The sequence below is a fragment of the Elgaria multicarinata genome, chromosome 7 (genome assembly GCF_023053635.1).
Source record: "Elgaria multicarinata webbii isolate HBS135686 ecotype San Diego chromosome 7, rElgMul1.1.pri, whole genome shotgun sequence".
Classification (NCBI taxonomy): Eukaryota; Metazoa; Chordata; class Lepidosauria; order Squamata; family Anguidae; genus Elgaria; species Elgaria multicarinata.
In genome coordinates, this window is record NC_086177.1 from 57,970,400 (window position 1) to 57,986,541 (window position 16,142).

At 39.2% G+C, this 16,142-nt stretch overlaps 1 protein-coding gene across 1 annotated transcript in view; it reads left to right on the top strand.

The window, feature by feature from the left end:
- TTC39C (tetratricopeptide repeat domain 39C) overlaps nt 1–16,142 on the top strand; it is a 44,977-nt gene that overhangs the window by 22,701 nt on the left and 6,134 nt on the right. The window contains exons 4-11 of the mRNA XM_063130643.1: nt 1,904–2,018; nt 3,696–4,050; nt 5,952–6,120; nt 8,902–8,995; nt 9,759–9,863; nt 10,412–10,524; nt 12,954–13,077; nt 15,005–15,102. Coding sequence (XP_062986713.1) covers nt 1,904–2,018; nt 3,696–4,050; nt 5,952–6,120; nt 8,902–8,995; nt 9,759–9,863; nt 10,412–10,524; nt 12,954–13,077; nt 15,005–15,102 — 1,173 coding nt within the window. The remainder of the gene's footprint in view (nt 1–1,903; nt 2,019–3,695; nt 4,051–5,951; nt 6,121–8,901; nt 8,996–9,758; nt 9,864–10,411; nt 10,525–12,953; nt 13,078–15,004; nt 15,103–16,142) is intronic.

Here is a 16,142-nt window from a genome sequence, read left to right on the forward strand (position 1 = left end):
CATATATTTTCTAATGGGAAAATGAGGAGTAGGTCTGTGTTTTCCAGTTCCCAATGAGCAGCTGCATCTCTATATAGCACATTGGCTTTAGTGGAGCGGGGTGGGTGGGGCCAACGGCCTGCCATATTAAGCAACCTGTACTGTTTGATTTTATTATGTTTTTGTAGAAGACAGTAATCTCCTGAAGAAAGAGGCAATATATTTTTTATTTTATTTTATTTTTATAAAGTATGTGTGTAGGCATCACTAGTCTAGTCCATTCCTTTAAATCAGTGGTTCTCAACCTTCCTAATGCCACGACCCTTTAATACAGTTCCTCATGTTGTGGTGACCCCCAGCCATAAAATTATTTTCGTTGCTACTTCATAACTGTAATTTTGCTACTGTTATGAATCGTAATGTAAATATCTGATATGCAGGATGTATTTTCATTGTTACAAATTGAACATAATTAAAGCATAGTGATTAATCACAAAAACAATATGTAATTATATATTGTGAAATATTTATTTCTAATTACATATGTGTTTTCCGATGGTCTTAGGCGACCCCTGTGAAAGGGTCATTCGACCCCCAAAGGGGTCACGACCCACAGGTTGAGAACCGCTGCTTTAAATCAAGTGGGAAACTTCAGGCCATCTGAGGGCCAATTTCCACCCGCAACCCACTGCTTACTGCACTCTCCCCCATTGCTGCAAAAAGGAGGGGAGAGTTGCTTCCATTACTTTTTCTTTCTCTCCCCCCCCCAGGTTAAAAAAAATAAAAATAGGTGGGAGCCATGTTGGTGGTTAGTAGCAGCCGCGTGCAGCCCTCAAGCAAAGTGTTGCCTACCCCTGTTTTAAATGCACTTGATATTATATGTGGCAGTTACATAATAGCATTTGCTTATTATACTAATCCAGGGATGGGAATGTGTGGCCCTTTAGTTGTTGCTGGACTACCATTCCCATCGGACCTCACCACTGGCTTATACTGGCTAGAGCTAAGTTGCAGTTCAACAACCTCTGGAGGGCAACATGTTCCCCACCCGTGTACTAACGCAAACTAAAATGTGAAGTGGACTGAGGTTTTATTTAAAGGGTTTTATTTAAAGGGTACGAACTATGTGGTATTTCATACTTCACAGTTCTTTCTATGGTGCCACAGAATGATAAAATGATGTCATGCTAAGCTTTGCTTCTTGTTTTCATCATACTGTTTAGGGGTTCACGTTAGAATTGTGAATCTCACTCCCCGTATGAAAGAGGATGCTTTCAGTAATGAACTTGCTTCCCTGCTAGAGCAGAAGACGATGTTGTCTGTCAGGTAGATCTTTACTATGGTGCCCTTGCATATGTACAACTAATGCCCACTTCTGTAATATGTGGGAAATGTAAATATTTGCTGTTCCTAACATACCAACAAAGTTTTAACCATACAATATGAAATTATCTTTAGAAATGGATATTGTTTCAAATGTTGTTCTAGGATTTCCACACACTGTGTGTGTGTGTGTGTGTGTGTGTGTGTGTGTGTTGGGGAACTTTTGTGGTCTTTGTAGAGCCCACATATGCATTCTCCACCCACGTAGAGGCCTGTTTAGCAAATGTCTAAAGCTACACTAGACTTTTAGTGGGTGTCCTGTCTCCATGCTCTATGCACACACTCAGGGCATGTGGCTTCTACCTTCCTGCTCAGTTCTCTTTTGAATGTCACATGGGAATATCTTGGTAAATTCACTGTATTCACTAGAAACTTGTTTTAAAATGTTTAATTCATTCTTTCCCTATGTTTAATTTTTCTTCTCATTTACAATTTCTTTGGTTGACTTGGACCCCCATTACAAGGGAGTACACATTGCCTGGGTTAGGACAATTAAAGATGCATATGATGTTTCCAGTTTTCTCTTATGGTTTTCAAACAGGTTGATGGCCGCAAGACTGCTCCATCCATGATTGATCGACTGCAGAGACAGATCATTGTAGCAGACTGTCAAGTTTATCTTGCTGTGCTCTCTTTTGTAAAACAAGAATTGTCAGGTCAGCTCTGGCTTCTAATATTTATAAACTCTTATTTGTTTTCATGGCATTTGGCTGAAAGTTCTGTTACTTTGAGTTTCCTAGGTTCTCTTACGTGGAAAGAAAGTACTAAATTTTGTTGATGAATTTGACTTGCAGGTGACTTTAAATATATAGTTTACCTTCTAGTATCTTCCTGCAAACACGACTTGGCAAAAGGAAAGCAACCTTCCCCTTTATGAATGCTTATGCCATAATAAATGTGTTCATTTTTAAGGTGCCACAACACTCTTTGAGATTTTACGTGATGATTTTTTGTAAGATAGTATTTTCGCTTAGAAAATAGGAAACTTATTTAAGGTTGTTCTGAAGTATACTCCATTATTCCTTATCTGTAGACGTGCAGTCCAAGGTGATGCATCAGATGCATGAAGTGTGTTTTCCCTCTCTCTTTCCATGTCTACTGCAGCATTGCTGAACAAAATTGTATAAACACTTGCCTTGTGGTGAACCACTTGAGAACCAAATATGCTATCCAGCAGAAAGTGCTCGGAAGTGCACGGTCTTGCAGTAACTTTAGCCTCATAATAAAGCTGAATCATGGTTATCTGTTGAAATGTATTATTGAAACAAACAGCTTAATTTTCCATAGCTTGGTGCCTCTAGAACAAAGTGTTTGCTTTATTTATCCTGTTACAGCCGATTGCAAGGTACTTGATAAGGAGTAGTTAGTGATTTAACTATTTTAATCATTTGTAGTTATAACAGGCTTGCACACTACATAGTCTTCCTTTTCTGATCTGATATGTTCTTACATACTGGTTTTGGGTCTCCTGGCACAGAATCCTCTAGAACAGTGGTCTTCAACTGGTGGGTCATGAGTTCAATTCAGATGGATCACGACAAAGCTGTTGCCAGCATGTTGCTCATGGAGAAAATTGTGAAAGTGAGCCCCATGTTCAGGTTGGGAGTCTTAGGTGGGTCTCAGGTCTGGACCAGTTGAGGATCACTGTTCTAGAAGGTGATTACAGTCTCCGCCGTAAAACCATATACTTACGAACTGCTTAATTCTTCTATCTTTTCTGGTTTAAAAATCGCATAAAGACTTTGAGCATGTACATGGCTTGGAAAGCTGTGTTGTAAATTTGTCTTGTCTTTGGCTCTAACAAACAATATATATTCAACAAAAGAGTCTTACGGCACCTTAAAAGACTAGCAAATTTATTCTGGCATCAGCTTTTCTGGACACAGTTCACTTCAACAAATGCATGGAGTGTTAATCTTAACTTGTCAGATCTATATCAAGATGCTAGAGAATGGCGGGGTGCACAAACATGTAAACAGTGTTGTCAGAGGAAACTGAAATGCAAAAAAGTACAGACAGTGATAATTACTTTAACAGTTGACATTCACAAAATGATGTTGAGTGATAACACCAACATCGTTGTTGTATTGGTGAGCTGATTAATATATGTAGTGATTTTTTTTTAAAAAAAACACCCTTTGTCCTTTCACACTGCAGGAAATAGAGTTGAATCTCTTAATGAATTGTACTTCAGCAATTTCATAGTGGTATCTGTGTTTGAACTTCCTTTGTTCAAGAATGGTCACCTTAAAATCATTAACTGGGACTGTTACTCTGTAGTTGCTCTGTTTGAAAAAGCCTTTCTTTTTGACTGACTCTTTTTCCCCCCTCAGCTTATATAAAAGGTGGGTGGATCCTTAGAAAAGCTTGGAAAATCTACAATAAGTGCTATACAGACATTAATACACTTCAGGAATTATATCAGAAGAAGATAAATCGGGAATCCTTGACTTCTGATGCTGCAAATGATAATCATATTGCTGCAGAAGGTGTAACGGAGGATTCGCTAAACAGACTCAAAGGTGCTGTCAGCTTTGGATATGGACTTTTTCATCTTTGCATATCCATGGTGCCCCCAAACCTGCTCAAAATCATCAACCTGCTGGGTTTTCCTGGAGACCGCCTACAGGGGCTTTCTTCACTGATGTATGCAAGTGAAAGTAAGGACATGAAGGCCCCTTTAGCTACGTGAGTAGCTATATTGCAATGCTTTGGTAATAACTTAGTACTGAAAGTAAGTGAACTGCAAGCCAACATAAGTTAGAATGTCTTGGATTCTTGTGGGGGTTTTGTTTGTTGGTTTTAAGGGGAACAGGGAGAGTGGCTGTAGCTCAGTGGTGGAGCACCTGCTTTGCATACAGAAGGTTTTTGGTTCAATCCCCAGTATCTCCAGGTAGGACTGGAAAAAAATCCTGCCTGAAATCCTAGAGACCTGCTGCCAGTGTCAACAGCACTAGGCTAGGTGGACCAAGGGGCTGACTCAGTGTAAGGCAGCTTCCCACATTCCCAAAATTAAGAGCCATGGCTTATGACACTGGAGACCGTAATAAGAGGACTTTAATTCATAGAGGAGGGTTATTGTACCCTCTAATAATTCTTAGTGAATACAAATTCTTACACTTGAGACAAGTCTTCATGAAACAATTTTAAGCTGTTGCTAATTTGAAACATTTTACTAGTCCTCAATAAGCTTGGTACAGAATTTCTCATTTAAGTTGAGGATTTTAAAAAAAATATTTGTATGCTTCTGTGTATACCAGTGGCGGAACACTTTGCTTGAAACACAAGTGTTTTGAGTCTGAGCCCTGTTCTGGTCTGCAGCTGACAAATGAACTCCTGCATTCAGAATTCTCTATTCATTTCAGTGGAGGAGGGGGTACTCATGCCGGCACAATTACTTTATGCAATTGTAGCTTCCCTTTTCCTTTAATGAATGTGGGTAACCCTGTGGCAAGGAACCTGCAAGACATTATTGGCTTGGGATGGAATACTCTGAATGCAGCCTACATCCTATTTCAGCTAATGCAGAGAATTCAGTTGAAATCAATGAACTGTACACCTTACCTTTTCTAGGAACACCCTTTTTGTTGTTGTTAGGAGACCGTCAGCATTTAGTAGTGAATGTTTAATTGGAACAATTCTTTTCTGCGTTAGTTTACAGCTGTAAAACTTAAATTAAAATGCGATCTTGTTTCTGTTTTGGGTGCTGGTTTGGTCGTCTGATATAACCTGTTAACTCACATTATAGTTAGTATCCCCAAGGGGCTTTTCTGGGAAATTAGATTAGCCCTTTTCATAGTATCAGAACTCCAACTTTAAAAATCAAAGCAGTGCTATGTTCTTCCATTCTACTTTAGTTGAATAAAGGCAGTCTTTCTTACTCCATGTTTTGTTTCAATGGGTTGTATTTATATTCAATGTTAGTCCTACTTAGACTAACATGGGATACAATCCTATATCTCAATCCTGAATTCTGGGAGCTCTATGTGCTAAGGGATGCATAGTGAGGTCTTCCCCTTCCTCTGAAATGAAGATGGCTCGCTATTCCAGGGCATTTGTCTCCATATGAAAAGTAAACGTTTAGTTTGGAAAGAAGGAGGTCCTGAGCTGTTCCCTTTTTGCACTATTCTGTTAATGAAGTCCCGTGTGTACAAGTGTGTGATATGTTTCCTTAGGCTGCAGTTACAGACCTCCCAGTGCACACCTGGAGGAATACGAATCTTTTTACTGTAGCTGATCATGCGGCTGTCTTTCAAACTGCTTTTAAATTGGGTGGGGGGAAATTATTCGCTTGTTCCATTGGGTAGTCAATAGCAACACAAGTGTCTAAAACACCTGTAGTATGTATACTTGTATTCTGCCTGTTTGCGGTGTTGTAGGATTGTGTTCTTAAAAGACAACTTGCTTTTAAAGGATTTACAGTTCCAAATATTTGCTGTTGTGATTAAGGTATGAATTAAAGTATTAACATAATACTGGCCTGACGTATATGAGAGAGAGAGAAAAGAGCTGGATCTCTAATCTTGTGTTAGCATTGCCTAATTACAGAACTAGTTAATGTCATTATCTTTTGGTGTGTGTCCTTTCAGATTAGCCTTGCTGTGGTATCATACTGTGGTTCGTCCTTTTTTTGCTTTGGATGGCAGTGATACGAAAGCCGGATTGCAAGAGGCTAAAGAGATTCTTCAGAAAAAAGAAGCTGCTTATCCAAACTCATCTCTCTTTATGTTCTTCAAGGGAAGAATACAGCGTTTAGAGGTAATGTAAGCTTTCTCTCTAGTGCAGAGCTTTCCAAACTTTTCATGTTGGTGACACACTTTTTAGACATGCATAATTTCGCGACACAGTAATTCAGTTTTACTAGCAAACCGGAGGTTAAACTAACCCCTTATAAGAGATACGGACGCATACATAAATTGTAATAACGAAATGTATGAGGACACAACATATCTCATGAAACCTTTCATTTATATTTTTAAAAATATATGATTTGCAAGATAATAACATACATTTCCAGGACTTTTCACATTGAACCAATTTTGTCAAGCTGCGATTGAGCGGCGGTTGAGACAGTGTTCTATCAAAAAACTGGACTCATGGAATTTCTCAAATGCGTCACTTCTGGAGCAGCCGCGTCACCGGAAGTGACGCGGAATCAGCTGTTTCGACCCGATTATACATACTGTGCATGTGCAGTACCTGTATGATCCACGACCGTGGTGTGCATACACGGATACGACGGAAGGGGAATATACTAGTGCACCATACTAATCGGCACCTTTGCTGTGTAAAAATGTATGCAAGTTGGTATTGCTTATTTCACATAGACTCAGAGGTTTCTCATACGTTCGTGTGACACACCTACACACTGCAGTTGACACACTAACGTGTTACAACACACAGTTTGGAAAGCTCTGCTCTAGTGATTCGGTAAGATTCATTGAATCTAAAGTATTTCAATAAAACATTGCCAATTCTGGAGGAAAAGATGTGTAAAAAAACCAAACAAGCAAACCATCCAATTGACTTGGGTGATCTTCAGGATCTGTCTTGTTAATCTTCATGAAGCCAAGAGGATAGAGTTTGGGAGTGGGGGATGAAACATGAGGCTCTTTTTTAAATAGCAAGTTTCTAGCTGTAATGTGCTCATGGGTGCATGGAATCTACAAAATGTATAGGCTGTTATGAATTTCAAAATAGTGTTTCCTGTGGCAAAAGGAGAAGTAATTCCCCTATCTGGCTACTGTTTTGTTGGTAGCATTAGTTCCTGTTGGTCTAGTGTCTTCCTGCCCCCTTGTGGGAGAACAACTGAGTTGCTCTGAAATTGTACGTAAGTAACAAGAATAAAATAACACTGGCATGACTCAACTTACTGCTGATAATGATATTGTATCATATGAGACAAAACAATTCTCTCTGTTAGTCTTTAATAATGAACTACTAGTTAGTGAAGTATTGGTTGCCATATGCTCATCTAGTGTACATGGACAAAATGTAACATGTGAAGCATTTTAAGAGCTTACTGGTTAGTTGGATGTGAAAGTAGAATGCAGATTGAGGTACCTAGCAATGGGGAAAGGGACTGGAGAAGAGGATTAGGAACACTTTTGTTTGTATGTATGTGAATACAGACCTGTTGATTCTTCAGGCATATCTATATGTATGTATGAATGAGTAAGTTACCTGTATAACTGACTTCTGTCCTTCATAGAATCATAGAATCAGAGTTGGAAAGGGCCTTCAAGGCCATTGAGTCCAACCCCCTGCTCAATGCAGGAATCCACCCTAAACCATCCATGACAGATGGTTGTCCAGCTGCCTCTTGAATGCCGCTAGTGTGGGAGAGCCCACAACCTCCCTAGGTAACTGATTCCATTGTCGTACTGCTCTAACAGTCAGGAAGTTTTTCCTGATGTCCAGCTGGAATCTGGCTTCCTTTAACTTGAGCCTGTTATTCCGTGTCCTGCACTCTGGGAGGATCGAGAAGGCCCTCCTCTGTGTGACAACCTTTTAAATATTTGAAGAGTGCTATCATGTCTCCCCTCAATCTTCTCTTCTCCAGGCTAAACATGCCCAGTTCTTTCAGTCTCTCTTCATAGGGCTTTGTTTCCAGACCCCTGATCATCCTGGTTGCCCTCCTCTGAACACACTTCATCCCAACTGTATATATTGCTTTGCTTTATTGGGATAGCTCTGAGAATATGATCAATAGCAAATATTGGATAAATAATTTAAAAGCTATACTCCTCAACATATGTATTGTTTCAGGAACTGACATAGGCTCAAAGTGTCACTGTCCCTCTAGCTTACATGGTTTAACTGCTCAGATCAGAGGACTTGAAAGCCTTTGGGCAGACAGATGACCTGCTTTGAGAGAAGAGGGATATCCTATAATTTGAATTCAAAGGTGCATGAGGGAGTTTTGCTAAAGTAAATAGTGTGTTTTTATGCCATGGGATTTCAAATGATGCCTTAGTGCAGACTAGTTGAGTGATATTGGAACCTTTTGCTGATGGGGACAACACTGGTTTCTTACACTTGCACTCTTTGTTATTCATAGGCTTTAGAATAACATAGGCTTCTATCACAGATCTGTACTTCCTTTAGAACCAAAATAGTACATTCTTTGTCATAGGAGATGAAGGAAAACCACTTGCACTAATAAATTAAAAGTTGTTAATGACACTGTTTTTTGGATGCTGTAGAAGTTTTGGACTCTGTAGAAGTATATACAACTAGTGGGGTTGTCCTGGAAATGTTTAGTTTTGGCCTATGAAATATATGTATACACTGCATGTACTCTTCGAGGCATGAGGACAAGGAAGTAGTAGAATGGAGGACTGAATTGTTCATATTCATTTGAATAAGCAGTGGTTTGGCTACCAGCTTCTAGATATTATAACAATTTCATCAGTCATTATAGTTATGTTTCCTTACTTCTGCGCTGTTCTAGAGAGCTTTGAATTGCAATGATAGAATTTGTATTTATTCAAATTTATTTGCATTTTGACGATAGACCCTTTCCCCCTCTCTTCGTAGTGTCAGATCAACAGTGCCTTGACCTCCTTTCACACTGCTTTGGAACTGGCAACTGATCAGAGAGAGATTCAGCATGTCTGCCTATATGAAATTGGTATATAATAATACTAATATCTTTTCTTCTTTCTACTATGTTTAACCACTACTGATATCTGAACAATATTGTATTAATAGCAGCCGTTGTATACTTTGCATTTTCTTTATGTGGAAGCCATGCAACAACTTCATGATCTTTACCTAGTTAAATTGCCCCTTTCATTGTTCACAATTCAGTAGTATACTATGCCTCCTAATAATATATGTTCATATCCTTCACTAACATGCATACCTCAAAAGTTAAAAGTTATAATGTTCAACTGTAGCTTTGACTTTATTTCCCAAGTAAATAAGTCCATCGCATTGTATTAGTAAACTAAAAATAGACCTCTTCTGCTCCAATTTTGAAAGGATGCTTTACTGACTTCTTATAGAATATAGACTATTTCTGATACAATTAAAATCAGAGTTGTTTGATTTAAAAGAAGGTACATTGATACATTCTTTATCAGCTGTTTGAAAGTGTAACCTTATCCAAGTTTTGTGGAGTTCTTCAGGCAGAAATCATGCAGGATTTACCTAGATCAGTGAAGGGCACCATACTGCCACTGAACCTGTCTACCTGCTGACACTGTCATCTGTTTCTGAAATGGTCTGTGGACACACAAGGTCCCTATGCTGTTGTACGCTAAATGATCAGGATTCATTCCAGCATGGAAAGATGTTTGTTCCTTTTTAAACTTTTATTTAGCTGTGCTTAAACCATGTATAATCCGTTTCCTTTATGTGTTTAAAAATGTTTTGCTTTTTTTTTTTTGCAGGCTGGTGTAGCATGATAGAAATGAATTTCAAGGATGCGTTTGAATCCTTTGAGCGTCTTAAAAATGAATCAAGATGGTCCCAATGCTATTATGCCTATTTAACAGCAGGGAAGTATTACTACATGAGTAGGATTGTTGTGTGTGTGAATGCATGCATGCATGCATTGTTGTATGGTTCCAGCATGTTGCAGCAAGAAAACTTACACACAGATTTCCAGATTACAACAAATGTAACAGTGGCAAATGCACATTGTATGTATATCTTTATTTATCATTAGAACCAACTTGTGGCCCCTCCAATGTTCTAACTGCATGATGTCTTGTATCTGAATTTTCATGTACATTTTTCATTTATAAGGTGCTTAAGGTTTTCCAGGTACTGAACCAAGATAAAAAAAAAAATCAATGCGGAACTGGCTTGCAGGATTACAATCTAATAAACATTATGCAAAAAAGATGGGGAGAGATGAGGAAAGCAAATTCAGGCACTGATTCTTCATAAAGTTATGACATAAATGGCCACTGAGGGGAAATAGGATCACTGAGAAAAACTGTGCAATCCTAAATGGAGTTGGATGGGGGGAGTACAGTGTAGTGGCCAGGGAAAGCAATTATCTTAAAGTAATTGGAGGAAACTTTTCTTAACTTTATTACAGTGTGTCAAGGAGCCACCGGTGATGTGAATGGTGCACAGAATGTTTTCAAGGAAGTTCAGAAACTCTTTAAAAGAAAAAACAATCAAATTGAGCAGTTTTCAGTTAAAAAGGTCAGTTAACGTAAGCTGGGTGGGCTCTGGCTGGTATCTAATTGTGCCTGTGCACTTGCAGGAGCAACTGCTCACACTGTGGGCAGTCTCACTTCTAAAAATAATCCCAAGCAAGCAGAAATGCTGGTTTCCAGAACAGGGCTGGTCAACAGAAATTGCTCCTGACTCCACTTGTTTCCAGGGTTATTTTGAGAAGTGTGAAAGCCCCGTTGCCCAAGCGGTCACTCCTGCAAGTGCAACGGAACCAGCAGAGGCAGAGCAGTCCTGTTGGATACTGCCCTTAGTATAATAATAATTGTTGTCATCTATATTGTCTCTATAAAGTCTTCAGCACTGCTTAGATACTAACACTTTTTTTTTTATCGTGACCTTATCAAAAAAGTGGACACTATAACCTAAGTGTTTATAGATGGGATCTTAAAGCCAGCTCACTCTGGCGACAGGTCGGGAAGGAAAAGGTTAGTTGAGTGAGGCAAAGGATTGAACAGCTAGAACACCATGGGTCTCCACATAAAAGTCTGGGTTTGGCCCACCAACTGTCCTTTGTTGACAACTAGTTAGGAAGGTTTTTCTTTCTCCATAAGCCAGGTTGTGACTCTTTCAGAGCCATCCTAAATGGAGTTGGAGGGGGGAGTACAAAGCAGTGGCCAGGGCAGGAGATGTGGGGAGGCAAACTTTTTGTGTGTGTGTGTGACCCGTGCAGTTCTTTTAGTTTCTAAATGGGGGTGGGGGGCAATTCATTCTGCCAGGCTGGTGTAGAAGGGGATGGCAAATCAGGGGTCTCTCTGGCAAATGAAGGGGCTCTGGATCTAAGGCCACCTGTCCTGCCTTTGCCCCATCCCAAGAGCACTACTGGAGGGAATGTTGCTGGTACATTTACACCCATGGACAGCACTGCAAGTGGGGCCTCCAAGGTGGACACGGCCCCCTCGTAGTGAAGCTCCTCTCCTCACTCATGGAGAGGACTTCCCCCCCACTGGCCAATTCCCCCCATCACACACACCCCGATGGCTGTCCAGAGTAGAATTGCTCATAGGCAACAACCTGATCCAGAAAATGAGTGCACATAGTGTAAATGCTCTTGCTTGACATCCCACTGTTTGCCTAAGCAATGTGGATTTTACTGCAGAAATGAGGTTTTTCATGAGCATCCAGGCTTCGTGACTCTTTGTGTTATAATATTCTTGCATAATTTATAAAGGGAAGTGGCTTTAACTTCAATTCTACAAGATATGCATGCCACATACATAAATATGAAAATTGCTGTAAGCTCTCCAGTGTGTGTATCCAAGGTTGAAAAATTTTGTGTGTGCAGTGACTGCACATGGCAAATGTGGATTTCACATGAATTCCTGCACAGAGCTTTCTATGTAGAAACTGTGTAATATGTGAAGCAGCCCTCAATTGCATCATTCCTTCTACTTGTGATCTTGGGTAGTTGAGTGCCTATTGGTGTGAAAGTGAAATAGAGCCACCCCAATAGAGCCACTCCTTGCATACCTAAGGAGTTCCCCTGAGTATGTATTGTTTGTACATACTCAGGGAAACTCCTTAGGTATGCAGTAGTATTTAATTTTTTTAAAAAAATTAAGAGATTTATTCGTAAGTCTTGTGAGCTTCCAGAATAGGATGTTGAGGGCATAGAAATAAGAGAAAACTAGAATAGCTCATCTCATTGTGTGTAGAGGCAACTCTTGAGTTCACATTGAAAGCCAGAGGCAGGATCTCCTATCTTTGCTGCTGCCTTTTATTTGGAGAAGGGGTGACGTGCGGCTGCTTAGTCATAACGATGCTACAACTCTTGATTTCTCCTTTTCTCTGATTTCCTGCCTGGTGGAGCTAAAAAAGAGTCTAAAGAAACTGGGAAGTTGTGAGTCTAGAAATTAGGTCTGTAGTTAAGTCCTAGAATTTTGAATTTGTTAAGGTATCCTTCAGTTGAGGATTAGTTTTTATTTTTCATGGAGGGGGGAATACATACTAGAGGTTAAACTGTCCTCCTCATGCCATATGCATTTTCTGCACCACCACTGAGCTTCGGCTGTTGGGCGGTATAAAAATGCAATAAATAATAATAAAAATATAGCTATCAGTTACTCAGTTTCAGGCCTAGCGGCCATCCCTAGTCCTGAGCCCTTTAGTACTATGCAAGAAGGTTGAAAGGGAGTGGGAACTTTGAAGGGTGTTGTCCCCTGTGAGCCCCAAAGAGCTCTGCAAGGTTCCTGTTCCAGGCTGGTTGGAACTCTGAACAGAAGCATGGTGTTGTGGATCCCCTCTTGTCTTTTAAAATAATGCTCATCATGATGATCTTTTAAAATTTCTACAGTTCCCCCAACTGTATATTTCTAAAGCTTTTTTTTACACAACTATGTTGAAAGCAATTGTCCTTGGTTTAGAATGAAAATAATATATGTATTGTTTACTGTTTCTAGGCAGATAGGTTTAGGAAGCACAAACCAACCAAACAACTCTGTATACTGGCATCCATTGAAGTATTGTATTTGTGGAAAGCTCTTCCAAACTGTTCCTTCACCAACCTACAGCACATGAGTCAAGGTACATGATTTGACTTCTTATTTTTACACCCAGGGTTGTTTCTTCCATAAAGACAGCACATTTTCCCATAGCTTTTCTTTCAGCAATGCTAGCAGTTTGAACATAGAAACTGGTTTATTCATCTATTGATTGGCATGCTATAAATCCTTGTGTTCAAAATAATAAGCACTAGAAACTTCATGATAACCATAGATCAGATTATGAAGTTTGAGTACTGTCCTACTACTACCTTCTAGAAAATATAGTTGGCAGTATCTTGAGTCAAAATATGTATTTGTATTCTAGCTAGTGGTTTTGGTGATATGCTTTGTTTGCATTTCTCCAAAATCCCAGTCATGGAGTTGTGTGAATACAAACTTTGCCTCTATAGGTATGAGCACCCTGCTGTAGAATTTGTAGAGGAAATAGATGGATAGATATTAAACTAAGATTATAGATAGCTAATCTTGTTCTTGGCTTTTAAATGAACATAGCAGATTTACATTGGGCTTTTCACTCTATTCGGGAGTTAGAAAAACAAAACCTGCTGCTATCAAGACCATAGTAAATGCCCCCACTCCTTGAATTGTTTTGAACCAGTTCAGGAACAAAAAAAAGTGGCCAACACATACCCACTTGTCACCTGAGAATTGGATGGAAGCATTTCGAGTCATCCTTAATACTGTATATTTCAAATACACAGTGCATAGTTAAACTATGGAATTCTCTACCACAAGTACTGATGGCCAGCAATTTGGATGGCTTTAAAAGGGGCTTCTTCAAGCAGAAGCTAGCAACCTGGAAGGATTTTCTATCAGTGGAAGTTTCCTGACTGTTTAACAGTTGCCCCACAATGGGCCTATTTTGATTTTCAAATCTCTGCTTAACAAGCCAAAATATGAATGAACTATATTCACCCATACACAGCTGTTTTCACTTTGCAAGAGTGGGGAAACAAGCCTGGAAGCTATAGTTAAATAGCTTCCCATTGCATACAAACTGGAAATTGGTTAATGGCTTCAAAACAAGCCAGGATATGAAAGCCAACTTTAATTCATGGCTTCATATTCTGGCTTGCTTGGAAGCCATTAACCATAGTGTCCTGATTCTGAAGCAATAAGAAGTATTTTTCCCCCTGTGAACAAAGTAAAACTACATCACTGCTAAGATCAACCTTGTTGTGCATCACTATTCTATGCCAAGGCTGATCCTGGTAGTGATATCATTTATCTTAAGACTGCTGTAGAAGCTTTAAGCCTTAGGAAAGGAAAGATTCAGACTCAAAATGGCAGCTGGCACATGCTGCTAGCTGTTTAAATAAGACCGAAAGCTACGTTTCTGTGAATAAAAAAAGCATACAGCTTCCTAAGGGCTTCTTGGGACATTAATAGCTATGCTTTAGCTATACTTTAACCTTGTGCAATTTGGCTTTAGGGTTGGAAAAGCTATCCAGAGGCAAAGATTATAACTCAAACTGATTTTTCAGAAGTTCATTTCTCTGTGTGGTTTCAGACACAAGTAAATTGTCGGATGACTGAAAGCTTGACCTGAACTCTTTCTGTGTGTACATACTTCTATGTCCAATGTGTTCCTCACCGATGCATAGGAATAAAGAATTTATGCTGCAGTAGATTATTCTTTATTGGTAACTTTACAAGTTTCTTTACAGTTCCTTTGTGTTTCCGGACCCACTCTCAATCCACATGCATTTTACACTTGTTTAAAATATCTGAAAAGTTCTAATATGGATAAGATAGTAATATTTCCAATTCCAGCTGCCATTTATCCAAGCCAGTTGATATCATGTAAATATTTTTATGGATGGGGCTAGAAGCTGTAGAGTATAAGATATGCACCCTGTGTTCAATGGGGGCTGCAGTTAACTTTTTGGGTGAGTGCTTAAAAACTATATATTTGAACCTATTCCTTGTTTTGTGTTCTGACAAAGCTTGCCAAGAAGTTGATGATTCTGCTGTTATTGGTTTGAAGAACTTACTGCTTGGTGCCATACATAAATGCTTAGGAAATGCTGAAGATGCTGTTCAGGTAAGTGTATTAAGAGCAGAGCAAAAACAGGTAAATTATCTTGGTATCTGTTTAAGAGCAAGTTTTGTGACTTGGCAAGGGAACATACTCTCAGTACTGGTAACATAGACAATGAATACACAGACTTATGTAAAATGAAATATTTAGAGGAGGGGTGAAGCCCCAGAGATTGTAGGCCAAAATGTCTGTAGACCAAAATGCTTATCTTATGATTTTAATAACATGGCATTTTAGTTGTTTAACAGTTTGTCATCTGCCCAGAGACATTGGTTATTAGGTGGATTAAAATTTAAAAAAAATAAAAATAAAAGTCTAATCACTTCTACTGTTACTTTCTACTGTTCGTTTTTCCCTACCCAGTGCCTGCTTACCCTACCCTGTACCTGTTTGCATTCTCTTCCCCTCCTTATTGTTTTACTATGATTTTATTAGATTGTAAGCCTATGCGGCAGGGTCTTGCTATTTACTGTTTTACTCTGTACAGCACCATGTACATTGATGGTGCTATATAAATAAATAAATAAATAATAATAATAATAATAATAATAATAATAATAATAATTCTCAGACAGCCCATGTTCTGGAATTTCTCTTCCATTCTTCTTCATCTCCTTGCCTCCTTCTGCTTGCTTGCATCTCAATCCCTTGAAATGCACAACAGCAGCAGTGGATACACTTGGCTGCCAGGCAATTTCCCAATAGTAGGAGCTCTTCTCTCTCCCCCACCCTTCCCCACTGATGGGAAAATGAGATTCCGGAGAAGTCTGCTGGAACAGAGACCTTCCTTGCTCTCTGTTCTTTTCAACCAGTACAAGGTGCTCAAAGACTACATCAGGAGAGGCGGATATCTAAACAGACTACACCAACCTGGATCCATTCCTATTTTAAATCCATTCCTATTTTAAAGGATCAGTATCCCTAACCCCTAGCAATTTCTTCCCAGTGTAGTTTTGATTTGGTGCATTAATCACTTTAGAAAACTAACCCATAAATTAAGAGATTTTACAGTTGGAGATTGTTGCAAACTCTGACGAGAAATG